The sequence below is a fragment of the Candida margitis genome (assembly GCF_024628925.1).
Source record: "Candida margitis strain CBS 14175 chromosome Unknown scaffold25, whole genome shotgun sequence".
Lineage (NCBI taxonomy): Eukaryota > Fungi > Ascomycota > Pichiomycetes > Serinales > Debaryomycetaceae > Lodderomyces > Lodderomyces margitis.
The window spans coordinates 104,332-129,660 of record NW_026261727.1 but is presented as its reverse complement, the minus strand read 5'-3'; the positions used below and the strand labels follow the sequence as shown (position 1 = coordinate 129,660).

The window sequence follows — 25,329 nt, the reverse complement described above, 5'->3', positions numbered from 1 at the left end:
TTACATCGGTTACATTATGTGATACAACATAAAAGCAGCAGAGATGGGTTACTAAAATGTGCCCTTCAAAAATTATCGACATTCAAAATTCTCTAAGACGAATTTCAAACTTCCTAAAAAGGGGTTTTCATGGTCAATCTCGGGAGGTTTATATCATTTAATAATAAAATGGCAACGAGTATAACTTGGAGGCGTTTACATTATCTCGTCGTGGCAAATTTCTCCCTTATATACTTTTTGATTAAAGAAAGAAAAGAAAAAAGGGAAAACAAAATTAGAAAAAAAATTTGGGATATGCGATGGTTGTATTTATAGAGGAAGAAAAATTTAGTTATGGAACAGCTACCAATTGCATTTTTCTATATCTTTTCATCAACTCACCGCCGTCTTCATTACTTGATCGACATCAATTCTCAATATCAATAGGGATCTGAGTAGTCCAATCATTGTGACAAAACTTGCTAGTCCTACGGGTACCACAGCGAAAACCACAATGTTGTAAAAGTCAAAAAACCGTCTAGGTTTTTTGGTCCTCATCTGATTGTGGTGCTTGACATTATTACGACTGGAAGTATTGCCATGCCCTGACCCATTGACACTTCTCTGAGACAGTGAATTCATCTCAGTGCTTACCTCTGTCTCACCACCTCTCATTGGTTCCTGTTGCTGAATATTGTTATGATGATGTTCAAGTTGCAAATTCAGGGTGACAAAATTCTGCACAATATAGGTAAGTGTTAGAATACAACTTATTAGAATCCAGATATGTAGGCCATATTTGTACCCATCCGCGCTAAAAGTGCTGACCAAGTATAACTCACAAGTAATCATGATTGTGGACATGGACAATACGCGCACAATTGCAGCCGACGTTGAGTATGTAATGATCCATCTTACTAACAAAGAATCAAGAATTGAATAGGATAAATAAGCAGCAACAATGCACCAAACACCGGTGAGAAAATGTTCCAGACCTCTTGCCGTTGTGATCTTGTACGATGATGCCAAGTCTTGTAAATCGTCGTCCTGATAAATACGTTTCCAAGATTGGTATAGCCCGATTAAAGGTGGTATTAAAGATATATCACGACAGCACGCTAATAAGAAATGTTGTCTAGCATTTAGAAATTTCAAGCCTAATCTCTTGATTGAAGTTTGTTTGAACTTGTTACGCAATTGCAAACTGGTGGACGGTGTGCTTGTTGATGATGAGTGATGCAGGGTGTGAGATGCCCCCAATTGTTGTTGCTGTAGCTGTTGCTGCTGCAATATGTTTGGTGTTGTCGATTGCGATGACTCTATGGAATCCAGGATAAACATTGACGAAGTTCTCGGTATAGGAAGTGACGGAATAGGGGTATACAAGTGCGACGCAAGTCCAGCCGGTAGCTCTCGTGCAGTAATCTGAGGATCCACTGATAAGTATTGAGTTGTTTCAAGCTCCTGTTGTGGAGTTTGGTTGTTCTGATGCATTAGCTGTGATGTTTCGTATGTGGGAACCGGCTCTTCAGGGTCAAATTGTAGTTCATCGAAGTAAGCGTGGTTTTGGGTGAGACTAGTATATGAAGCTCGGTGTTGTAGATTTGATGAGCTTTGCTGTTGTGGATGTACTTCGTTATCTTCGGTTAAACCGCGTGGTGCCAATAGGTCTGCACTCTGTGATCCTGAGGTCGTATGGGAGTGCCTTGCTTGACGTAGCCATTTCTGCTGTGAAAGAGAAGGTGAAGATGTATGTGAATTCAGTAGTGGATGTGGTGATGAAGATGTGTTTGATTCTGCTTCGTCTATTGGTGTCGAATAATCATCATCTATCTGGTGTGACTCTAAAGTACTACCAAATCTAGACCGAAATGTTGAACCTATGATCATTATAGGATATCAAATGGAAATGGTAAGGTACGTTGCACAACAATACCAGGTTCCAATATGGTACGCCGTTATGTTTTATAGCAGTGGAGGTGTATATTATCCAAGGGAATATAAAGTGTTGTTACCTGTATCTATTCGTATATCTCTTTCACTCCTGTGATTTTTCTCTCTGGTTTTTTTTTTTTTTCTTCTCTTTAATAAACACAGCTAAGACTAATACTAATACTAGTACTAGTACTAACAGTCTTCTTCGCTAAGTACTTTACAGATTTATATTACACAAAATCCAACATTTAACTACTAGTAGTAGTAATAGTAGTAATAGTAGTTCGATCTAAAGTACTTTAGTGACTACAGTATAGACCATAATGAACTTTAGGTGTGGCAAATAGATGATAAGGAAGAGCACATCGAAGGAAAACGACAGTTATTTTTGTAAGTCGCAACTTTGTCGTACACGTTGGTTGTTGCTCAATTGTTTCGCTTGCGAAGGCTGAGCAAGAAGAGTTACAGATGCAAGCTATCTGAAGATATAATGTTCAGTCTAGGCTGTGCCACAGGGAGTGTTTCATCAGAATAGTCTACTAACCACGGTTTCTCAATTATAAGATTACTTTAGCAATATACTCTCTTCCTAAAAGCTATGCTATAGACTGAATTAACCACCTTTAAACTCGAAAGCAAATTTGAACACAACATCGCTAGAGCTTAGATAGCTTCCAACTGTTGACTGATTTCATCCAATTCAGCCTTGACTTCGTTGTATTTCTCAGTCAATTCCTCTTGTTTCTTTTCAAGCTCCTCCTTTTCACTTTCCAAACTGGCCACTTTCCTCTCCAATTGTTCAGCTTTAATATCGGTTTCTCTCAACTTTTCAGTGGTTTCCTTCAAGTTTTTATCAGCTTCTTCCAACTCTTCCTCCAAAACTTGATTCTTTTTGGTGTAGTTGTCGTTAGAAGTTTTCAAAGAATGTGATTCATCAGCAGTGCTCTTGATTTCTTCGAGATTAGTTTCCAATTTTTCAACTTGCTCTTCCAAAACTTGATTCTTTCTGGTTAAAGCTTGGATTTGGTTATCCTTTTCTAAACTTTCTTGTTCCAACTCCTTGATCCTTTCGGACAAGTCGTCAGATTTTTCTTGCCATTTTTCAGCATCCAATTTCAAATTGTTGATTTTCTGAGGGGGGAGGAGTTAGTACATGTAATAAAGGAAAGTAACAACCATTCACGGTTAAAGCTGATCTGACTAGCAATTGATTTACACCTGTGTTGTAGGAGTAACTATTAGAAATCGAATCGACCAAAATTTTGTTGGATCATGCGCGTCCTGATCTGGATGTAAAAATGTCGACATCAGTCATTTCTATGACCATTTAACGTATTCGTCCAATTGCTGTTGTTGATCATTGTGAAAAAGGAACTTGTCGTTACATACCTCCTTAAGCTTGTCCATTTTTTATAGTTTTTGATGAATTACCAAGTGTGTTGAAAGTGTGAAAAGGAAAGAACTGATCGTTTAAATCAATTTTTTTTTTATTGACACGGAGAGGGATCTCTGTCCGTCTGTCTTCTGTTTATAAAATTTTGTTGTGTGGGCCAAACATACACGACATTTAATTAGACAAATAAAAACTTTTTAAATTAAAAACATTACGTGTCTCGTTACAGAAAGAATGTCGTAGGATAATTTACACGACATTCAGTCAGAAAATGTCTCTTCGTCTAAAATTCGTGCCTGTGAAATGATTTTGAAATGATTTCAAAACACCTTTCAAACAAGTTACTGTACTAATGAGGCAGCGCAAAGGTTTATTGATTTGAGTACCAGTTTTGAACTGTATTATTATAGAACCTGAAGCCGAAGCCTTGAACTGTATCTATAATTGGATAGCAACTACAACTACCATAAAAAAGGAGTGGACAATAGTATGTGTGCTACTTAATCCCGAACTAGGTCGACACTGTATAGAAAGACAAATTCTCTTTCGGAGCACTGTTTTGTTCCGCCGATTATGCAATTCTCTTGTTCCCCTCTCGTTCTCGAAGCCAATTCAAGCTAACCACATTCTTTTCAGGATTTTAAACAAGCCAGTTTCTCCAAAGTATAGCTAGAAAATATACTTCCAGAGAGAGTGTTGGGTGTTGCAGTTTCCATATTTTGGTAGCGCTATACTGTTGCAAAAGTTCGGTTCGTAAAGCTATTTTTAATTTTTTCTCCTTTCTTAATCGGTTATTTAAGCCAGCCATGTTTCACAAAAATTAAACATACATTGAGGTACAGAGAAACCCCTTTGCATTAAGCGAATGAAGAATGTAGAAGAAAAAATTGATCTGGTGATGCCGTCTAGAAGCTCAACTGCTGCTTTTTTTTTGCTTTCATCATATTTCACAACGTTTCCAAGCGTAGAGTTGTCGACAAGTAGCAGTTCAGTATGACATCGGTGATACCTCGATCGTCTCACGCATCAATCGTCACAGGATCCACTTTGGATCCGTTTAATCAAGAAAACTATCATCGATACTCAGGCAGTATAGGAGCACCTTATGACCGCAGTCGAACCCATTCTAGAGTGGTCTCACAATCAAACCCATTTGAAGTCATTTATTCTAACCAGGATTTAACATTTGACTCAACAGCTCACCCAAACTTGACGGTACCGAGACAAACACGCTCAACTCGACAATTGCACCAACATTCACCATGGCATAGTCAGTCGAACTATGACCTCATAGCAGAAAACATTGAGACAGGAAGAAGCTTCATTAGCGAAATTGTGAACAGTAGCAACGATAGTCTGGGCAATCCTGTGGTGACAGTTGTGGGGTCGCCTTCATTGAATAGATCTGGTTCCCGAATTTCGCGGCTGGCTACATTGAGAAACAGAAATAGAATCAAACAGAGAAACAAGACAGTAAAGAGGAAGGATCTTCTTAAGGACGAGCTAGAATCTAAACCTAGCGATGAGAAACAGAAACCCAAAACGGAGAAAACTTCATGGTTTAGCTGGCCTAAATTCACCTTCCCTGTTTTACGAAAGCGATCGTTAAAATATCGATCTGTACACAATGGACAAACACCAAACTTTACCACTAGACATGAATTTTTGAATTTTGTGCAAATGAGCAACTACAACCAAGTAGTTGGTTCTCATCTACCTCAAAGGATGAAAATGTGGAACTACACGCAAATCTTACATCCCCATCCACTATTACATTGGCACGTCGAAGATTTTGCAAGAAAAAAGCCAGCAGTGAAGTCTAGCCATGTACATTCGCGTACTACATCAATGAGCGTTGTTGATATTCTATACCAAAATTATAAAGCGCGGGCATTTGAAGTGGCCCAAAGGAGCTACTCAAAAAACAAAAGTGGGCTAGAGTATATGAAGGTTCCGCCTCCCTTTCAGAAATTATACCCTCAAGACGCCATACTTTTATCAAAAAGAGAAGTTCATCAACTAAACACCAAATTGTTAGTTGAGATCTTGTTCCGAAGGACAGTGGCTGCAAAAATGGAATACAGATTGAAACAAAATGGGATTGAGTTCAATGCTGCCGCTCTGAGCTCGTCGCTGTCATCCTCATCGTCCTCCTCATCGTCCTCCTCATCTCCATCCAGATCAACTCCAAACTCGTCATCTCAACGTGGTACCAAGGGTAAGAAGCACAAACCGCGTCGTTCAAACTCCCCAGAAGACTCGGGAGCATCCCATAATTCCAATTTAATCTTGCAAAATAGACCTATTGCGAAGGATGTTAACACCCACTCTAATGATCAATCACCAAAAGATATAAGCGAAGTATACCATAAATTGCATTCTAATTCAAACACATCGAGCAACCATCTGTTCCTAGTCAATCCATTCACGTTAGATCCCAAAACAAACAGCATTGCCAAATATGCCAACACGGCTTACACTCAGCATCATCAGCCTGTCGGAGATGGGCCAAGCACCATGTACGAATTAACACCACACCGGAATAGATCGCTGTCAACTTTGAGTTCCAACGAGCCCACTTATGACTCATCTGCTTCAAGTGGTTATAAAGACAGTTCTCCCCGTGTTAATGGTACAGATTCGTATAGGGGCTCGACCTCGACTGAGTCAAGGGACAAAGCGAGGAAGTCGGAAAGTACGACAAACACATCAATCTTGCATTATTTGGATAACTTATCACTGGACATTAATTCCCTATTGGAAGAGGTTGATCCAGATTATGATGGCAGTAGACCAGAGGTGAGAGGAAAAGAACTGTTACCAAGTGCTCCATCGACATCGAAGCTAGGATCTCGACGTACAGTACCGAAAAATATCGTTGAACCTGACAGTATTATTGAAAAATTAAATGAGTTCGATTTGCGTATGGGGTGAGCTCTTGTATAGAAAGTTTATTTAGAATAAATAACATGTGCAAAAGAATATTGTAGCCCTGCCGATGAACCCAGCATCCGTGCTACGCTGTAATGGAACTTAGGGTGTGTATGTGTCATTTTTCAGTGACGTAAAGCAAACTTGCGCGACTTCAAGTGCACCGAATCAGCAAAGGGAGAGAGAATTTATCAAACCCACAATAATTCCCATTAACTGCTAGAGATTACATCACTGAAAATCGACATGTCTGGCTCATATGCTCAACGTCATCAAAGATCTGAAAATGTTCAGAACACGCAACAGACGTCAAGCACAGGCATACCGCGGAATGTGGAAGCAGTAAGTGATGAATTACAAACTATATTCAGTCCCGAGAATCCTGATTCCGTTACCCAAAGACAAGAAACAGTAGAGGAAATTATTGTTGATGCGTTAGGGGGAGATTATGTTGATGGTTTGAATACACATCCTTCTACTATTATACCTCAAGATGTAGTGTTGAATGCAGATATAGCCAATACCGGAAGACTAGCCGAAGACAAGAGTTTGTTGGCTGATAAAGAAACAGAGGATGAGGAGCAGGTGGATGAAGAGATATATACAGAACAAGGACAATTCTCGTTTTGGTCGCACTTTGTTGGTATTATTAGAAAAAGTGCCATAAATTTGGTGTTGCCATTCATTAATGGTATGATGTTGGGCTTCGGAGAGATCTTGGCCCACGAAATCGGGTTCCACTATCACTGGCACGGGGCAAAAGTTGAGCCACCTAGACGGCTAGCGCAAAGAAGATTGCAAGAAGCAGGATCAAAGTATTTGTAAAAAGCAGTTATATAGAAATAAATTCTGATCATTGGCCAATCGGAATCGAGTGTAAATTGCGCTCTTGACAAGGAGCGTATGTATGTATTCACAATTGAGCCCTGCAAAAGGTGTCCTTCCATACCGGAAGTAATAGGAATACCTCAACCGGGACAAGAACGTGGCGTGTTTTGGTAGTACGGCATTAGAGAGCAAAAAAAACAAAAAAGATAAAACTCCGAGATGAAGAGCCTATATTAAATCTTTCCTCTTCATCTCTTCGCCAATTGCCCCTAACCATTGATTCAATCAAACATGTCTGACAAACGTATTGAAACTGATGCTTTTGGAGAAATTGAGGTCCCAGCAGATAAATACTGGGGTGCTCAAACTCAAAGATCGTTAACTAATTTTGAAATTGGTGACATCAAAATGCCCTTTCCCATCATTAAAGCATTTGGTATCCAGAAGAAAGCAGCAGCAATAGTCAATGAGAAATTTGGATTATTGGATTCTAAAAAGTCAAATGCAATTCAGCAAGCTGCAGATGAAGTGATTGCAGGCAAATTGAGTGACAATTTCCCCTTGGTTATTTTCCAAACTGGTTCTGGTACTCAATCCAATATGAACGCCAATGAAGTGATTTCGAATAGAGCCAATGAGATTTTGGGCGGTGAAAAGGGAACAAAAAAGCCGGTCCATCCTAATGATGATTGTAACATGTCACAGTCCTCCAATGACACATTCCCAACAGTTGCTTACATTGCTGCCGTGATCCACATTGAAGAGCATTTGATACCCAATTTAGTTGAATTGGAAGATGCTTTTCAAAAGAAAGTTGATGAATTTCAAAGTATTATCAAAATTGGAAGAACACATTTGCAAGATGCAGTGCCATTGACGTTGGGTCAAGAGTTTTCCGGGTATGTGCAACAGTTGAAGTTTGGTATCGAAAGAGTTAAGCAGACCTTACCAAGATTGTCATACTTGGCCCAAGGCGGTACTGCAGTTGGAACCGGGTTAAATACTGTCCGTGGATTTGATGTCAAAATTGCAGAAGAAATCTCCGAGCTCACTGGTTTCACTTTCAAGACAGCACCCAATAAGTTCGAGGCTTTGGCGGCACATGATGCCTGTGTAGAGGCTTCTGGAGCTTTGAACACTTTGGCAACATCTCTATACAAGATCGCCAATGACATTAGATATTTGGGTTCGGGGCCAAGATGTGGATATGGAGAATTGGCACTCCCTGAAAATGAGCCAGGTTCGTCCATTATGCCAGGTAAAGTCAACCCTACCCAATGTGAAGCAATGACCATGGTTTGTGCACAAGTTATGGGGAACAACACCACAATTACTTTTGCAGGTGCATCAGGACAATTCGAATTAAACGTGTTTAAACCTGTAATTGCCTACAACTTGTTAAACTCTATCAGAATATTGGGAGACGCATCTAGGTCATTTAGAATTCATTGCGTTGAAGGCATCGTGCCAATAAAGGAGAAGATTGACAAATTTTTACACGAGTCATTGATGTTGGTTACTGCTTTGAACCCCAAAATTGGTTATGATAATGCTTCAAAAGTGGCCAAGAATGCACACAAAAAGGGCATTACTTTGAAAGAGTCGTGCTTGGAATTGAAAATGTTGACCTCTGAGGAGTTTGACCAATGGGTAAGACCTGAGGATATGATTGGCCCCAAGGATATTTAGGGTATATTTTGCTGAATACTATGATGATTTCTCTGTAGATTTATTTTTGTTTGTGTTACTTAATTACTAAACCAACAAGACTGCTGTTCTGATATTACATCATTAAAGGGTTGACAAAAAGGAATTGTCTTTTGTTGTGTTGTTCCGTTAGAATTTTTGTTCAGTTCTTCCGAACCACACAAGGTAATTACACAAAACTTCCAACAACTTAGACAAGGACAGAAGAAAAAAAGAAACGACTACTCATCTTCACAGTTAAGTACACAAACTCACGAAAGTTGAAAATATGGAGTTTCACCGAAGTAAGGTTTTACATAAACAAGCGCCTAAAGGATGATGATGAGAGATTATATAAATACCCCTAGATTTCCTTTCCCTCTCTAATTACATTTGCTCTTTTCTTTCTCTTGCAACATTATCAAGTAATTTTTTAAAGAAAAGAAGAACATATTCGAACAATGACTGTCTCACCATATCAATCACTCATCAAACCAGACACTGATGCCGATAGAGAGGTTCCAACCAAACCATTCAACTTGTCAAAGAACATAACCGAGAGATTCTCATTGAAGGGAAAAGTTACCGTCATAACTGGTGGTGCAGGTGCCATTGGATCTGCAATTGCTGAAGGATACGCTCAAGCTGGCGGTGATGTTGTAATTTTGGATCATGCCCACAGCGACAACGGTTTGAGTAAGAGGTTAGCTACTGTCTACGGAATCAAGTCACAATTTTACCAAATTGATGTCACCAGTGCTGAACAAGTGAAAGAAGTCGTTGCCAAGATTGAAGAAGAGTTTGGAACGATTGACGTTTTCGTTGCTAATGCTGGTATTGCATGGTACACCGGTTCTATTCTTAATGAGGACTCCACTCCAGAGAACTGGAGAAAAGTGTTTGATGTCAATGTCAACGGTGTCTTTTACTGTGCTAAATACGTGGGTCAAATTTTCAAAAGAAAAGGTTCTGGATCATTCATCATTACTGCCTCCATGTCAGCCCATATCAACAATGTTCCAAACTACCAAACTGCTTACAACTCAGCCAAAGCTGCTGTTATGCACATGGCCAAGGGTTTAGCTGTTGAATTTGCTGGATTTGCTAGGGTCAATTCAGTTAGTCCAGGTTACACAAACACATTGTTATCGGCACCAATACCGACTGAGCAAAGAGCCAAGTGGTGGGGTCTCACTCCAATGGGCAGAGAAGCTGAAACTGACGAATTGGTTGGTGCATATTTGTATTTGGCTAGTGATGCATCTAGTTTCACCAATGGTTCTGATATCAGAGTCGATGGTGGATATTGCTGTGTATAATTGTTTTATTTATGGAATAGGCGTTGAGGTAATAAGCTTTATCTAGAGAACCATTCGAGTCGTGTAGAGATGAATAATGGCAACGACATTTGCAACTACTCTTACAAACATTGCCGGTCAAACTTAGATTGATTTCTCTCTCTTGTTTTTGCTTAACAATTTTGCAATAACTAAAGCTCAGCCACTAAAAACATGAGAATACCCTTCTGAGGAGTCAATATTATTAAAGTCTACAATGAAAGTACGTTGGTATGATTATAGTACTCTACAAAAGTGATGGCTAGTGATCCCTTGTACTAGCCGCTCAGGTTGCACACAAACATAGATCTTATACTCTGTCGCTAACTTTGCAAAGTATTGTATTAACCCCCCCCTTTAGTATACGAGTATCCAATTACATCCGTTCACTCTCTTTGTACTGTATAAATCTCTCCAAGTTGGTCCATGTTTCTTCCATCTTCATTTTAAGTTGTGGATGTTTACTTTTGTCAATTTTCTTGTATATCTCCTTGATCTTAGGCTCGAGGTTCTTCAATAAAGTTAGATAATCATGTTTGACAAAAACTGGATAATCATAATCAAATTGCATATCACCAAAGATATCATAAAACGCATTTAAAGATTCAATAATGACCTCCAAATTCCTTGTGTGTTGCGGCTCATTACATGCAGCATTGATCGAAGTAATCAAAAATTGTGATATTTGGAAAGTGATTTCAGTGTTGTTGATAATTGGTGCTATGGATCCCAATACACCAATAACATTTAAAAAGGCGTTGGAGTTATCTTCAGTTGCTTGTGCTTGTAAAAGTCTTTGGATGAGTTCAGGAGGGATTTTTCCAACAATTTCTGGTCCTAAACTCTTTATTATTGCCCAAAACACACCCAAACTGTCCATTTGTAATTTCTCATCATTAATAGTTAGTATGATATCATACAACTGCAATGACTTTTCATACCACGCAACAGGAAGGTGTTCCGTACTTAAAACGAGCCAGGCAAAATTATTGATTGCACCAATTATTTGCTCCCCCAATTGTAAAACGTTTGTCTTCAATTCAAACTTGAGAAGCTCAACCAACATTGGCTCTATTTTCTCAAACAATATCTCTTCCAAAGCTGGCGATAAGTTGATAGGTTTTTCTGGAGATTCTTCGCTAACTGCCAAATATTCAAGCACCGAAGTGATAACACTTAAACCAACTTCAATGGTTGATAAGTCTCTTTTTGTTTCCGACTTAACTTCATTATTGGACGACAAATCCTTCTCAAGCGTGTTGGCATCTTTCTTTATCGGTTCATCAGCATTATTTGGGTGGGCTATAGATTCAATGCGTTCCAGAAGTTTCTGCAAGTCTATACCGGTCTCAATGTCAAAAATACTACGCAAAACATCCCTCAACACCAGCTGTTTATTAGCATGTGTTGACTCCAACACCTCATAGTTGTTAAACTTGATCCCTTCAATATAAATTTTGGCCAAATTGCTGTTTGAATCATTGACATATGAAATCAACTTATCCCAGTTGTTGTATCTTTCCAATTTTTCAACAAATTCAACAGACTCGGTGGAAAATTCGTAAACAAATTCTAACAATGCCGCAAACAATTTGTTTGTAACCTTGAAGCTTCCACTTATATGACCATCGAGAATTCTCAAAACAAAATCGAGAATTGGATCTATCTTTTTGAACACTGATTCGTACATCGATTCATCTCCACCTGCAAGAACTACTATTAAACTCAATATATTCTCAGTGAAATCGTATAGTAGCTGCAACTTAGATTTGTCTTTCTCGACCTTGCCCTTTTCCTGCAAGAACTTAAAAGAGTCATTGATTTTGTTCAACGCACTCTCTATACTCGTCCATATGTCTTGCCTCCACAAATATTTAGTCACATCGTGGCCTTCTTCAATCCCCAAGTTTCTCAATAATCCAAATGCCTCAACGATGATCTCATCGTTGGAGTCGTTCAAACATGATTGCATGACAACAGCAATCACCTTCTCCTTAAGAAGTAATGTTCTCATACGAGCGTCTTCGGAAAGAATAGTTATAGCACCTAGAGCCATCGATTTATCATTTGGCACGCTCGATTTAAGCTTATTTATAAGGGGTAGAATCTTCGAGTTCCTTGTTGACTCATCCTTTTTAATCTCCTGCTGTGACTTGGACCCAATTGGATTAACTCTTGCCTTTTGGTTCTTTCTTCCTTTTTTCAATTTCCCCATTATTTGTTGGATGCAATGCGGTTGGTGTTGGCTTTGGCTTTGGTAACTACTCATTCCAAAATTTTTTTTTTATTTTAAATTTTAAATTTTTTATTTTTTATTTTCTTGTGATGATGATGAGACAACGGAAGGCAGAAAACATCTGGTACAGAGAATTTTGCAACCATTCACAAGTTAACAGCAAAATTTATTGTATTTTTTCTAAAACGGGGTTTTGCTGGAGGAAACCCCTCTCCCTTAAAGTAAACTTTTCAGCGTAGCAAGGTGCTGTAAGGGGTAAATCTTCTGAAACTACAATCCCAGCCAAATGAATACAAAAGTGACTTATACCGGTCAAACCTAGAGATCACCAATTTATTGATATAAATAGGAAATACCTAATTATATCTTTGCATATAATATAGAGATGGAATGTGAACTGTCCTCGCTCCTAAAATAAAGCAACACAAAATCCCACTCTTACCATTTTCAGCTAATACTCAAGCTATACAACTGCATCGCAGTTTTACATTATCCTATTACTCTATACTTAAAACAGAAAATATTATCTGCTACTATAGGAATATAAGTCGTAGTCCAGCCAGGTGCTGGAAAGAGCGGTTCTTTAGAATAAAAGATTCGCATTGTGTATTGCGTATCGATTCATTCTTCATTGTACAATCACAGTTAATGACCCTGTATGTTCATTCATTTAACGTAGGGAAGACAGGTTCTTTGTACGAAACAAGGAAGGAAGATACACGTAAGAGAATAAGAAAAGGATCTATCTATCTATCTCTCTCTCTCTCTCTTTCCGCCTTTAGTTAACTCTAAATGACGCTTTGAATTGATCGAGAAAAAATTCGAACACACGACACACACACTCTCGACACCAATCAACCAAGAATGAAATGTCCTTCCAACACAACAACCACCATCGAGATTGATATGTAAGTCTAACTGCACGATGCACTCAGTCAATTTGGACATGTCTGGAACGATGAAGCTAACGCTTAGTTTCTTCATGCCTTCTTTGGCATCAGTGTTTTAAAGAAAAAGTAGCCGTTGATGAAAATCCACGCTTTTTTCATTAGCTTGACCTAGGTTCAAACATCTGTCAGACTTTCAAAAATGGTGAAGTATGAATTTGAAGAGAGAATTATGAGTCTATTACAGGATTTGTTAGTATATAAATGACATGGTGAACAACAAGCCATGCATCCACTACACCATGCACTTGATCTAAACACTCGACTACCACCATGACATTGAACTTATATGACGCTTTACTATTAAAACGTCAGTTGCTGAAGCCTGTGTCTTGTTGAAAAGTGGTGGATTGAATACAATGTTTTTTACCACAGAATGCGCATGTCTACAAGAAGAGACTGATAGAAGAACTTTCCTAATTGAAATGCTTTTGAAAGTGTTGCTATATTAGATAATGCGATGCTCGTCTTGGAATATGGTCAGAGACGAAACACTTGCACATGGATAATAGGTTATTAGAACCAAAACTATTTGTGAAGGTGTTTTCGTGAGTGGAGTGATGTTTGAAATTGCAATTGAATCCCAGTTGATGTTTGCCTGAGTCTTAACTTGCAACTATGTAGTACAAGACCATTCGATTGAGATATCACTTTGGAGAGATCTGAATCCTTTTTTGTTTATTGTGTTAAGATTAGGTAAGATGCACTACCATTTTTTACAACTAAAATGCGATCTCATTACAAGGGAGTAAGAGAGGGGTTGAATACACCAAGATTTTAATGTCGACGTGACTACTAGAGTATTCTATATACATATTCCGAGATAGATTGGTCCGTTTCATCAAAGGCCAATCGCTAATACCAGCTTCAATGATTGATTCTGATGGCATAATTTCAAGTTATCAATTTTGGCAGCACTTTTTTTTGATATTCTCCAAAAATGATACAGTATAAAACCACAAACAAAAGGAAAGAAAAATCCCCAAACTAAAAGCCCAATGTCCTTCACGTTTGCATGCCTCTAAGCAACACTTGAAATTTGACCAAATACCAATCGCCATATATATATATATATATATATTATCAACCATCCTTCCTTGAAATGAAATTTATGGGTACTGTTGAAGTAATGAGTAATTTTCGATCAAGTCTGAAGAAAGTACACAACTTATACAAAATATATTGATTATGGTTGCAAACATTGAAGTATGCAGCAATACTCGTTTGATTGAGCAACTATTTTAGTAGGTGAATTTCTTAGAGATTAGTTAGATCAACTTGAGTTTACAGTAATAATAATATATATATATATATATATATATGAATATTTTTTATTCTGTGGAATGCCATTTCTCAGTATAAATGGGGATGTAAAGTCCCTTGTGTAAGTTCAATCTTTTTGTAATCTTCTAAAGAAGGGGTTGTTGGCATGATAACCCTTTCAACAATTGAAAAAGCTTTCTTACTGATTTTTTTACAGCTTTATGGTAATAGAGGCTAAAAAAATGAATGTTTTGCTAGAAGTGTAAGTAGTTTGCCTGATATTTAGATGAAAGTTGCTCCATTACCTTTGAACGTACAAAGAGAGTAAAGATAAACTCTGTTTTCGGTTAGAACTTCTGTGGCATGACAGTTATTGTTTTCTCAATATGGGATAGCACATTGGTTCTAACTTTGAAGCTAGCTACATTCAACATGGTTTTTTCATACAACTAGGATCCTTCTACATTTTTCTCTTCTCTTTCTTGCAACACGTTTTATGCCCCACAAGCTTGAAACGACAGATATGTTTTTTTGGTTTTGTACCACCAATCTATTGAGTACATCATTGAATTGCCTTGGTATTTACATGGCTGGGTGCTTAAGGTATGATGGAAGTGGGTATAGTTTGATTTGCATCCAGACGGCAGTAATTATATATCTTGCACATGATGCAATAAATAGCCACCGCTTGCCCACACAGAAAACTTTGAAAAAAATTGGCCTGGCTAGCTCAATCGGCTAGAGCGTGAGACTTTTAATCTCAAGGTTGCGGGTTCGAGTCCCGCGTCGGGCTTTGTTTTTGGCTTTCTTTTTTTTGCTTCACGGTACGATTTGAAACACGTGTCTTGACTTGTACTAATCAAAGGTGTCTCTCACTAAACTCTGCCAACTGTCTCCATCATCAACAACGAACTTAGCAAGTGTCTTTGTAGTTTAAGAAATGGGTGCAAACAATAAAATGATACGCTTTATTCTGATAAACGCGAAAGTGTTTTGTTTTATGAACCTCGGCAACTGTTATTTTTACAGCCAGAAAGACGCTACCTCTTTGTTTTGAAAGAAACAAAATGTTAAAGCAAGAACACTGTAGACTTATAATAGACAGCAGTGATTATAAAGAACAGTTGAGTTTTAGTTTTGTGGTTTCTTTTAAAAAGTTTTGAAAGTTTTTGAAATATTCTTTTTTTTTTGTTTAACAAAAATAAAATCAACCAATTAAATGAGATGTAAATGAAAGAAAGTAAGACTGCATAATAGTAATAACAGGAGGGAAAACAAAAAATAAAAAATAGATTTAAAATTGAAATCTGGGGCAAAACAAAACTGTCGGAGTTTTTTTTTTACCATGTGCTCTTTTAAAGTCATTGCAAATTTCACAACACTTATGGAAAGTATTAAAGCAGATAATTCACTCGAGTGAATATATTCAAATGGCCCCTTCTCTCTGTATATGCTGAAAGTGTCTACAATAGATGTGACTTGGAGTTTGTATGCCCGGTAGTTATTTAACCGAGGAGGTAGTGTACAGTCAACAAAACGTTCTCAAACAGAAAAAGCAATATTATAAACTTACAGTTGCTGATTGGCTGAAGAGAGTGAAACTTCAATTAACGGAACCGAAAAAATCTGCAAAATATCTTCTGTTGACACAAACAGACAATTTATTTTCATTTTTTTAGTAGTAGTAGATGATCAAAAAAAAATCTAACCCACATTTATGGAGATTTGTATTCTACAATAGCCACGGAAGATGGCCATGTTACAAACTATAGAAAATTGTATTGAATACTACGATAACTTCAATGGAACTAGAGTGGATCAGGCCAATAGAAGGACATAGATGATGCAATGTAGTAGAAGTAGTCGTTATTTTTGTATGAGTGTCTAACAGGAGGTTATTTTTTATTTTTTATTTTTTACTTCTCTCTCTATTTCTATTGTTTTTTAGTTTTTATTTTTATTTTGTTTCTGTTTCTGTTCAACCAACCAAAAACCAAAATTTAAAATTTTTTTCCAATTTCTCCTCTCCCTTTATATATCTCCCTTCTTCTTCTTCCTATTTTTCTGCTGCTTCTTCTTCTTTTTCTCTATTCAACTTTAGTTCAATTAGAGAATCAGGTAATATCAAACACCTTAATCCATATTTATTACTAGAATATTATCCTAAGTCTAATATGTTGTCTGCTTCAAGAACAGCTATTAGATCAAACCCACGTTCGGTCACCATTCGTGGTTTAGCTTCTGCTATCAACAGAGACTCCAAAGTCCACCAAAACTTGTTGGAAGACCACTCTTTTATCAATTACAAACAAAACTTGGAAAATGTTGAAATTGTCAAGGCCAGATTAAACAGACCATTGACTTATGCTGAAAAGGTTTTGTACGGTCACTTGGATGACCCTCATGGACAAGATATCGAAAGAGGTAAATCGTATTTGAAATTGAGACCAGACAGAGTTGCTTGTCAAGATGCTACCGCTCAAATGGCTATTTTGCAATTTATGTCTGCTAACTTGCCACAAGTTGCTACTCCATCAACCGTCCACTGTGATCACTTGATTCAAGCTCAAGTTGGTGGTACCAAGGATTTGGCCAGAGCCATTGACTTGAACAAGGAAGTTTACGATTTCTTGGCTTCTGCTTGTGCTAAATACAACTTGGGTTTCTGGAAACCAGGTTCAGGTATTATCCATCAAATTGTTTTGGAAAACTATGCTTTCCCAGGTGCTTTGTTGATTGGTACCGATTCACACACTCCAAACGCTGGTGGTTTGGGTCAATTGGCTATTGGTGTTGGTGGTGCTGATGCCGTCGATGTCATGTCTGGTCTTGCTTGGGAATTGAAGGCACCAAAGATTATTGGTGTTAAATTGACCGGTAAGATGAGTGGTTGGACCTCACCAAAGGATATCATTTTGAAATTGGCTGGTATTACTACTGTCAAGGGTGGTACTGGTGCTATTGTCGAATATTTCGGTTCAGGTGTTGAAACCTTCTCATGTACCGGTATGGGTACCATCTGTAATATGGGTGCTGAAATTGGTGCTACTACCTCCGTTTTCCCATACAACAAATCTATGGATGACTACTTGGAAGCCACTGGTAGATCTGACATTGCTCAATTTGCTCATCAATACAAGAATGATTTCCTTAAAGCTGATGAAGGTTGTGAATACGACCAAGTTATTGAAATCGACTTGAACACTTTGGAACCACACGTCAACGGCCCATTCACTCCAGATTTGGCCACCCCAATCTCCAAGATGAGAGAAACCGCTATTGCCAACGACTGGCCATTGGATGTCAAGGTTGGTTTGATTGGTTCATGTACCAACTCTTCATACGAAGATATGAGTAGAGCTGCTTCCATCATCAAGGATGCTGAAGCTCACGGTTTGAAGGCCAAGACTTTGTACACTGTTTCCCCAGGTTCAGAGCAAGTTAGAGCTACCATTGCCAGAGATGGTCAATTGAAGACTTTCGAAGACTTCGGAGGTGTTGTCTTGGCTAACGCTTGTGGTCCATGTATTGGTCAATGGGATAGACAAGATGTCAAGAAGGGTGAAAAGAACACCATTGTGTCATCATTCAACAGAAACTTCACTTCAAGAAACGATGGTAACCCAGCCACTCACGCTTTCGTTGCTTCTCCAGAAATGGCTACTGCTTACGCCATCACTGGTGACTTAGGTTTCAACCCAATCACTGATTACTTGGTTGATTCTGAAGGTAAAGAATTCAAATTGAAAGAACCATCTGGTCTTGGTTTGCCACCAAAGGGTTACGACAAGGGTGAAAACACCTACCAAGCTCCACCACAAGACAGAGCTTCAATTGAAGTTGTCATTTCTCCAACCTCTGACAGATTGCAAAAATTGACACCATTCAAGCCATGGGACGGTAAGGATGCTGAAAGATTGCCAATTTTGATCAAGGCTGTTGGTAAGACCACCACTGATCATATTTCAATGGCTGGTCCATGGTTGAAATACCGTGGTCACTTGGAAAACATTTCCAACAACTATATGATTGGTGCCACCAACGCTGAAAACGGTAAAGCCAATGAAATCAAGAACCACTACACTGGTAAATGGGACGGTGTTCCACAAACCGCTGCTGCATTGAGAGACTCTGGCCACAAATGGGTTGTTATTGGTGATGAAAACTTTGGTGAAGGTTCATCTAGAGAACATGCTGCTTTGGAACCAAGATTCCTTGGTGGTTTCGCCATTATTACCAAGTCATTTGCTCGTATTCACGAAACTAACTTGAAGAAACAAGGTTTGTTGCCATTGAACTTTACCAATGTTGCTGATTACGACAAGATTAACCCAGATGACGAAATTGATTTACTCGGATTGACCGAATTGGCTCCAGGTAAGAATGTTGTTATGAGAGTTCATCCAAAGGATGGTGAAGCTTGGGAAACCGAATTGTCACACACCTACAACACAGAACAAATTGAATGGTTCAAATACGGTTCAGCTTTGAACAAGATGGCTGCCGTTGCTGCTGAAAAAGCTGGTAAGAAATAAAGCGTGAGAGTCAATAATGGTCTTTAAAAGGATTTTATTATTTTGATTCAAATGTACATTATTTATTATTATTGATACTCCTCCCGCATCTTGTATTTCTACAGTCGGTTAGTCATTGTGTGTTTTAACGTATACGTATATATATATATTCCAGAATATAGGTTTTGTTTTTTAATCTATACAGGCCAATTAAATTTATTTATCATGTTGAGTTACGTTGTAAAGAGTGGAAATTCGAAGCGCTTTGTATATAATATCTATCTATACAAGTCTGTGAAATCGGTGATGAGCTTTAGCAAGGTACAAAAGTCATTAGTCGAATCAAGTATACACGGCAGCCTTTCAAAAATCCTCTCAACATATTCTCATTCTTTAAGCCTCTTATCACTCTCTTCCTAAACCTCATCGATCCCGAGGTTTATTCTCCAGCAAATGTTCTTTCAAATCCTCCAAACTTGCTTTATCCTGACTCGAAAAATTCAGCTTTGGATCAACGACAGCGGCCCATTTCTGCTTCAAGTCCGACCACGACGCCACTTCGTCTTTAGGTATTTCTGACTTGTATTTGTCTTTTAAGTTTCCGTCCTTGTCTAATTGTTCTCTAGGTTGAATCAGTTAGTAAAAAAGAATAAAAGAAGAAACCAATCAATGATTGATGGTGGATGGTGAATATGTACATACAGGATGAGGGGTTTCCAGAAATTTACTCCGAACCACCACGATGCAATGATTGCAACACCACCTACTACGAGTTTTCCTCCGCTTGAAGACATTATTTTCACTTTTGGGAGTCTGATATGCGAGTTGGTGTCGTTTTAGTTTGGGGGGAAAATTCGAGAATCGGTTTATTTTCTGAAAGAGGTTCAATGTCGTCTCGTTTGATGATGTGTCGTGAGTTTGTGTGCGACAATCGCCTATCAGTGCCCGCACACAACACCGATTAGAGATCATGTACATTGTCTCTAACTTTTGCGAATGAGTTGTACCCAGTAAGCAGAAGACATGAAAAGAAATCATGTTTTTTTTTGAAAGCAATCGTATTAAACAATCAATTGAACTTAAATAACACCAGCCAAATATATCCTTGCATTGATCACCAAATATAAAATCTAAACGTCTAATACACGAGCTAGTATGTAACAACAAGAAAAACAAAAAAAAAAAGAGCTCCTCTAGTCAACTTCTTGTGATTGACTAGACCTCAAATCTTCTGCATTGCTTTCTTGTTCAACTTTTGCACCTTTTTCTTCTAGCTCACAACCCACAACACCCCACTTGATGTTAGTCACCTCTTCTAGTCGGTTCAATATTTCACACATGGGAGTAAACAACCCAAATTGTTTATACTCACCATCATAGGAATGCAACATTCCCAACACACCTAGACCATTAGCTTTGGAATTCAAATCCTGCAATTTGGTAAGCACCCAACTCCCACTATCACCACCACTGGCAAATGCCGAATTATTGTCTATTGAATTGACAATAAACTCCAGCGAGTGCATAGCTCCGTCAAGCCAGTAAACCAATTTAATCCCATTCAAGTTACCGCGAGTGTACTTTGTTGTTGATCCGTATTTAAACACAGGTATGCCGTGATAGTTCAGTTCTTGCTCTTGCGATGACAGTGACACACTTGAATCGACTTCATTAATGTTCTCATCTATCGTTTTTGGAGTAAATCGTTTCAAATTGAGAACCTTTCTGACATACAAATTATCCATGATTAAGGCTGGATCGTACTCATTGAATGGCACATCATCGCCTAAATAGTTGTATGTGCATTTCAAGTGCTTATTGACCTTGATAATTGCCAAGTCGGAGAGTTTACGTTCAACTAGCCCACTGAGTTCATTAGGTGTTTCGGACAAGTTGATCAACGTTCGTTCTCCCCATATAATCTGCCCAAATCTCACTTGTGGTAGGTTACGCATGTCATAATGTTCTGGTGAATGCTTATCGTGGACCTTGACTTTTTTCAAAGGAAACATCTCCTCCAATTCATTCAATATCGATCCATAGGCAACATGACTTTCATTAAGTTGCCCAGCTTGTCTTTGATATTGTACAGTAAGTGCTTGTTTATATAGCAGAATCAATGCTGCTGATGGAGATGCAATGTTGCAATAATACGACGAATCTTGGGGGTCCAAACACACGTGGCCACATGATATAGCAAATTTACTCGATGCATAGCTCTTGAGATGTGGCTGCTTGGTGAGGTCTATCTTGGGGTATATATAGCCACCCATGGTACCTGACACTCTGGTGGAATTTTCCGTCGATATGGACATGGATATTGGAGGCTCCAATGGGTCTGTGGGTATTCTAAACGGTAGCTTAAACTTCTGTTTTGGTACTGCTACTGGCGTGCTCCCCATTTGCATCAGCGGCGGATTCAGTACCGATGCAGAAGCAAGCTCAATTTGGTTCCTCATCACCATGACGTGAATGTCCTCATACAAATCGTGTATACTTTGTGTGAATTTGTAATGCATTTCCTGAGGATCAGGGTATCCGAAATATAGACACAAGATACTCAATCTTGTAGAAACACCTCTCATTATTGGGGCTATAAAGGATCCATTTTGTTCCTGAACTGAAATTTTAGTGTGGGCAATCTTATCAATAATTCGAGTAATAACATCTTCATTGGGGAAATCCTCCATGTTATCGGCTCCTACAGCAAAATTTCGAGGTTTAGCAACCACATTATTCTCATCAAAAGTGTCGTTGAATACAGTGGCAAAATCATTAAAGTGCTTGACTAATAGTAGCTTCAACTTGATATAAACATCATCTTTCAATAAATTGTCATAAAAATGGAGATAAAACTTGACAATTTTTCTCAAGCTGGCATTGTTCAATGTAGTGACATTGGTTTCCTCTTCCCTCTTTATTTTACTGTTGAAATCTTTAAAACAATCAATCGAATTCACCACTGTCGTGGAGAGATTCACACTCGAATTATTGTATTGCATAAAAATATAAGCCAAATTTTGACTTAATTTCTTTAGTTCATCGCAAACACGGTCGTGATAGCTCCTATCATCACCAGTATCGCTTTCAACCAAGTCGAGAATTTGCAACGGCTGGCTATAGTTGTATTGAAATGGTTGTTTCGAAGTATTGGAACTTTGATAGGATGACTGTTTAGTTGAAAAGGATTGCTTGCTGGAAAAGAGTGAGCCACCTTCTCCATGCACAGTTGAATGCCTACTGCTGGATGTCCCCATGGTTGCCGTGTCATTTGGAATTATCAGTGGATTAAGGTTCAAGCTCGTATCGTAAAAACCAGCTTCAGAAGGCTTTTTCAGAGACAGCAGCAGCAGATGCTTTCCAGTTTCACCAAACATGGGCCTTAGCTCCCGTACCGAGTCGTACGACTCGTGTGATATATTACTCTTGCTAGGCTTTAACGACGATGTTGTTCTTGACTTGTTGTCATCTTGCCCAGCCAGACTTTGCGTATCCTGGTTTAAATCAGCATTATCAGATTTACTTGCTTTGGAAAGAAACCTCTTCATAGTTGCAGCTTTAGATGCTTCAAACCTAACTAGTGGTGTGTGTTATTAAGGTCTACAAAAGTTTAATGCAGTACCAGGAGAGAGATCTTTAAAAACATTCCAGACACCTCAGGCACAATTTGAACAAAATTGTGCACGTGATGGTCACATGACTGTTATTTTCGTAAAAATGAAAATAGAATAAAAAAGAATAAGAGTAAGTTTGTTAAAGGATTAATTCGGAACTGAAGAAAGAAAGAGAGAAAGAAAGAAAAAGAAACACACACACGACTTTAACTTTCAACACATGAGAAAATAATCATATAATCACATCATGTAGTTTTATCAATACTTTACTTTTCTTTTCTTTTCTATTCTTTCAAACAATCTAAAACCTTTTATGGATCGGATCTTATCAATAAGAAAGGAATCTACCACCACCTACCCTTGCTGAAAAAGAAAAACTTCCAATAGCAACAACAACCCCACAAAATAAAAGCAAGAAAAGGGTAAACCACGTTTAGAGCTGATATCCACTCCTTTTCAACCGGATTGACCCCACATTTTTTTTTTTAAAAATTTTTTTACTTTTGATATATCATTAGAAGCTCCTCACCCCCCTCCCATAACAGTGATGCCAGTGTATTCAATATCTCATGTTGAGAATGTTAGAGTTTGTGTGGTTATGGTTGGTTTACCAGCTCGTGGAAAATCTCTTATATCCCAGAAGATTGTCCGGTACTTGTCATGGTTGTCGATAATGTCAAAGTGCTTCAACGTTGGTAACTACAGGCGAGAAGTGGCCAAAGAGGCTGCTCTTAACGCCGATTTCTTTAATCCAAAGAATGAAGAGGGGTTGGCTTATAGGAAACAAGCAATAGATTCAGCAATCAAAGACATGATGAATTGGTTTGTCGAGGAAAATGGTGTTGTAGGGATTTTGGATGCCACAAACTCCACCCGTGAAAGAAGGGATAGAATCTTGAAGTTATGCCGGGAGAACTATATCGAACCCATGTTTTTAGAAAGTTGGTGTGACGACAAAGAGCTCATATTGCAGAATATCATGGATGTGAAAACCACCTCCCCGGATTACATCACAAAACCTAATGAATTTGCTATGGCAGATTTTCTTAAGAGAATCGAGCATTATGAATCAGTTTATGAAACTATGGACCCTTCTGCAGACTCGGAATTGACCTTCGTCAAACTTGTTAATGTGAACGCGCAAATTATTTTGAACCGGATCGAGACTTATTTGGAAAGTCGAATTGTTTACTACGTGATGAACTTACATATCAAACCAAGAAGCATTTGGTTGTCAAGACATGGTGAGTCGGAGTTCAACTTGACCGGCCAGATTGGTGGTGATGCCGATTTGTCAGAACGTGGGTGGAGGTACGCAAAAAAGTTACCTGAACTAGTTCTTAAATCGTTGGGTGAGGAACATAAGCATACAAATTTGACGGTATGGACCTCGACTTTAAAGCGTACGCAGGAGACAGCCTCATTTTTGCCATACAAAAAATTGCAGTGGAAAGCACTAGACGAATTGGATGCTGGTGAGTGTGACGGAATGACGTACGAGGAGATTGAGAAGGCATTCCCAGAAGATTTCAAAGCTAGGGATGACAACAAATATGAATATAGGTATCGTGGCGGAGAATCTTATCGTGACATTGTCATAAGGTTGGAGCCCATCATTATGGAGTTGGAACGTCAAGAGAATATTCTTATAATCACCCACCAAGCTGTATTGCGTTGTCTTTATGCGTATTTCATGAACGTGCCTCAAGAAGAAAGTCCCTGGATGTCTATACCATTACACACATTGATCAAGTTGGAGCCAAGAGCCTATTCTACGTTGGTATCTAGACTAAAGGCGGATATTCCAGCAGTCAGCACATACAAGGAAAAGGGAACGTCCCAACTCGGAGAGGCAAAATCGGGAGGGGCCGTTTTCAAAAGTAGGGATTTGTTGAATAGTGGCGATGTGGTTTAGAGTTGAAATAGCGTGATATATATAAAATACTACTTAGAGGAATCACTACTGTAGGATTACAATGTTGGTATTCTTCCCGACCTGTTTCACTTTAATCAATTTATTCGTTTCAATTACAACAGATATACACTTTGATTTTATTCTACACAGCAGGCGTAAACCTTTTAGCTTGTTCGCTCACTTTCTTCTCATACAACTTCCGATCTTTACTAAAGTCTTTCCAAGCTGCTTCTTGTGCTGGTGAATCTGGGTTGGGCGTGCTCAATAATTCTTGTACCCCCAAAACAAGCTGCTTCAACGTGATCGCCGGCTTCCAATCCTGATCAGCATTCAAAATACTCAAGCAAATAGTACCACTGGGGTATACATTTGGGTGGTAGAAGTTTGCAGGAAATTTCACTTTTGGTGGTTTCGAGGGATATTCTGGAGGGAAGTCCAATTTGATTGGGTAAACACCACCTTCCCATAACGTGCCCGCCCTTCCCGGAATTCCTGCCTTCCACTGAGTTAAATCTAATGAACCGTCAGCACCTTTGACTGGTTTGGCGTAGAACCCGAATGGATGATCTTTTCTCCATTGTTTTCTTTCTTCTTGTAATCTGATATTGCGAAGCGACATTATTGATATTGAGCGCTTTCAAAATAGGGCAAAGCAAAAGAGGGGGTATGTTATAAAAGTACAAATGTCAATAAAAGGAAATAAATCACGAAATAGACCAGGGCAGTCAAACAATACGCAATGTGTGCACTC

At 38.6% G+C, this 25,329-nt stretch overlaps 11 protein-coding genes across 11 annotated transcripts; 5 read left to right on the top strand and 6 right to left on the bottom strand. All coding sequences in view use genetic code 12, as the record gives it.

The window, feature by feature from the left end:
- Window positions 1-372: 372 nt before the first annotated feature.
- Window positions 373-1,869, bottom strand: CANMA_000290 (uncharacterized protein; the record flags this gene model as incomplete). The annotated part of the gene is made up of 1 exon (XM_051815015.1): window positions 373-1,869. The coding sequence occupies one exon, from the start codon at window positions 1,867-1,869 to the stop codon at window positions 373-375; it is 1,497 nt and encodes a 498-aa protein (XP_051674125.1).
- Window positions 1,870-2,577: 708 nt separating this feature from the next.
- Window positions 2,578-3,321, bottom strand: TPM2 (tropomyosin; the record flags this gene model as incomplete). The annotated part of the gene is made up of 2 exons (XM_051815003.1): window positions 2,578-3,045; window positions 3,304-3,321. The coding sequence occupies 2 exons, from the start codon at window positions 3,319-3,321 to the stop codon at window positions 2,578-2,580; spliced, it is 486 nt and encodes a 161-aa protein (XP_051674124.1).
- A 979-nt stretch (window positions 3,322-4,300) lies between these two features.
- Window positions 4,301-7,063, top strand: CANMA_000288 (uncharacterized protein; the record flags this gene model as incomplete). The annotated part of the gene is made up of 2 exons (XM_051814992.1): window positions 4,301-6,230; window positions 6,462-7,063. 2 exons carry the CDS (start codon window positions 4,301-4,303, stop codon window positions 7,061-7,063), a joined length of 2,532 nt encoding a protein of 843 aa, XP_051674123.1.
- A 294-nt stretch (window positions 7,064-7,357) lies between these two features.
- FUM11 (fumarase) lies at window positions 7,358-8,755 on the top strand (the record flags this gene model as incomplete). Its single annotated transcript, XM_051814981.1, has 1 exon — window positions 7,358-8,755. The coding sequence occupies one exon, from the start codon at window positions 7,358-7,360 to the stop codon at window positions 8,753-8,755; it is 1,398 nt and encodes a 465-aa protein (XP_051674122.1).
- A 458-nt stretch (window positions 8,756-9,213) lies between these two features.
- Window positions 9,214-10,071, top strand: CANMA_000286 (uncharacterized protein; the record flags this gene model as incomplete). The annotated part of the gene is made up of 1 exon (XM_051814970.1): window positions 9,214-10,071. One exon carries the CDS (start codon window positions 9,214-9,216, stop codon window positions 10,069-10,071), a length of 858 nt encoding a protein of 285 aa, XP_051674121.1.
- A 394-nt stretch (window positions 10,072-10,465) lies between these two features.
- On the bottom strand, window positions 10,466-12,304 carry CANMA_000285 (uncharacterized protein; the record flags this gene model as incomplete). Its single annotated transcript, XM_051814959.1, has 1 exon — window positions 10,466-12,304. One exon carries the CDS (start codon window positions 12,302-12,304, stop codon window positions 10,466-10,468), a length of 1,839 nt encoding a protein of 612 aa, XP_051674120.1.
- Window positions 12,305-16,709: 4,405 nt separating this feature from the next.
- On the top strand, window positions 16,710-19,070 carry ACO1 (aconitate hydratase; the record flags this gene model as incomplete). The annotated part of the gene is made up of 1 exon (XM_051814948.1): window positions 16,710-19,070. The coding sequence occupies one exon, from the start codon at window positions 16,710-16,712 to the stop codon at window positions 19,068-19,070; it is 2,361 nt and encodes a 786-aa protein (XP_051674119.1).
- A 402-nt stretch (window positions 19,071-19,472) lies between these two features.
- On the bottom strand, window positions 19,473-19,843 carry CANMA_000283 (uncharacterized protein; the record flags this gene model as incomplete). The annotated part of the gene is made up of 2 exons (XM_051814937.1): window positions 19,473-19,671; window positions 19,752-19,843. The coding sequence occupies 2 exons, from the start codon at window positions 19,841-19,843 to the stop codon at window positions 19,473-19,475; spliced, it is 291 nt and encodes a 96-aa protein (XP_051674118.1).
- A 399-nt stretch (window positions 19,844-20,242) lies between these two features.
- SSY5 (Ssy5p) lies at window positions 20,243-22,597 on the bottom strand (the record flags this gene model as incomplete). The annotated part of the gene is made up of 1 exon (XM_051814926.1): window positions 20,243-22,597. One exon carries the CDS (start codon window positions 22,595-22,597, stop codon window positions 20,243-20,245), a length of 2,355 nt encoding a protein of 784 aa, XP_051674117.1.
- Window positions 22,598-23,210: 613 nt separating this feature from the next.
- On the top strand, window positions 23,211-24,578 carry CANMA_000281 (fructose-2,6-bisphosphatase; the record flags this gene model as incomplete). Its single annotated transcript, XM_051814915.1, has 1 exon — window positions 23,211-24,578. One exon carries the CDS (start codon window positions 23,211-23,213, stop codon window positions 24,576-24,578), a length of 1,368 nt encoding a protein of 455 aa, XP_051674116.1.
- Window positions 24,579-24,720: 142 nt separating this feature from the next.
- CANMA_000280 (E2 SUMO-conjugating protein) lies at window positions 24,721-25,197 on the bottom strand (the record flags this gene model as incomplete). The annotated part of the gene is made up of 1 exon (XM_051814904.1): window positions 24,721-25,197. One exon carries the CDS (start codon window positions 25,195-25,197, stop codon window positions 24,721-24,723), a length of 477 nt encoding a protein of 158 aa, XP_051674115.1.
- Between the last annotated feature and the right edge of the window lie 132 nt (window positions 25,198-25,329).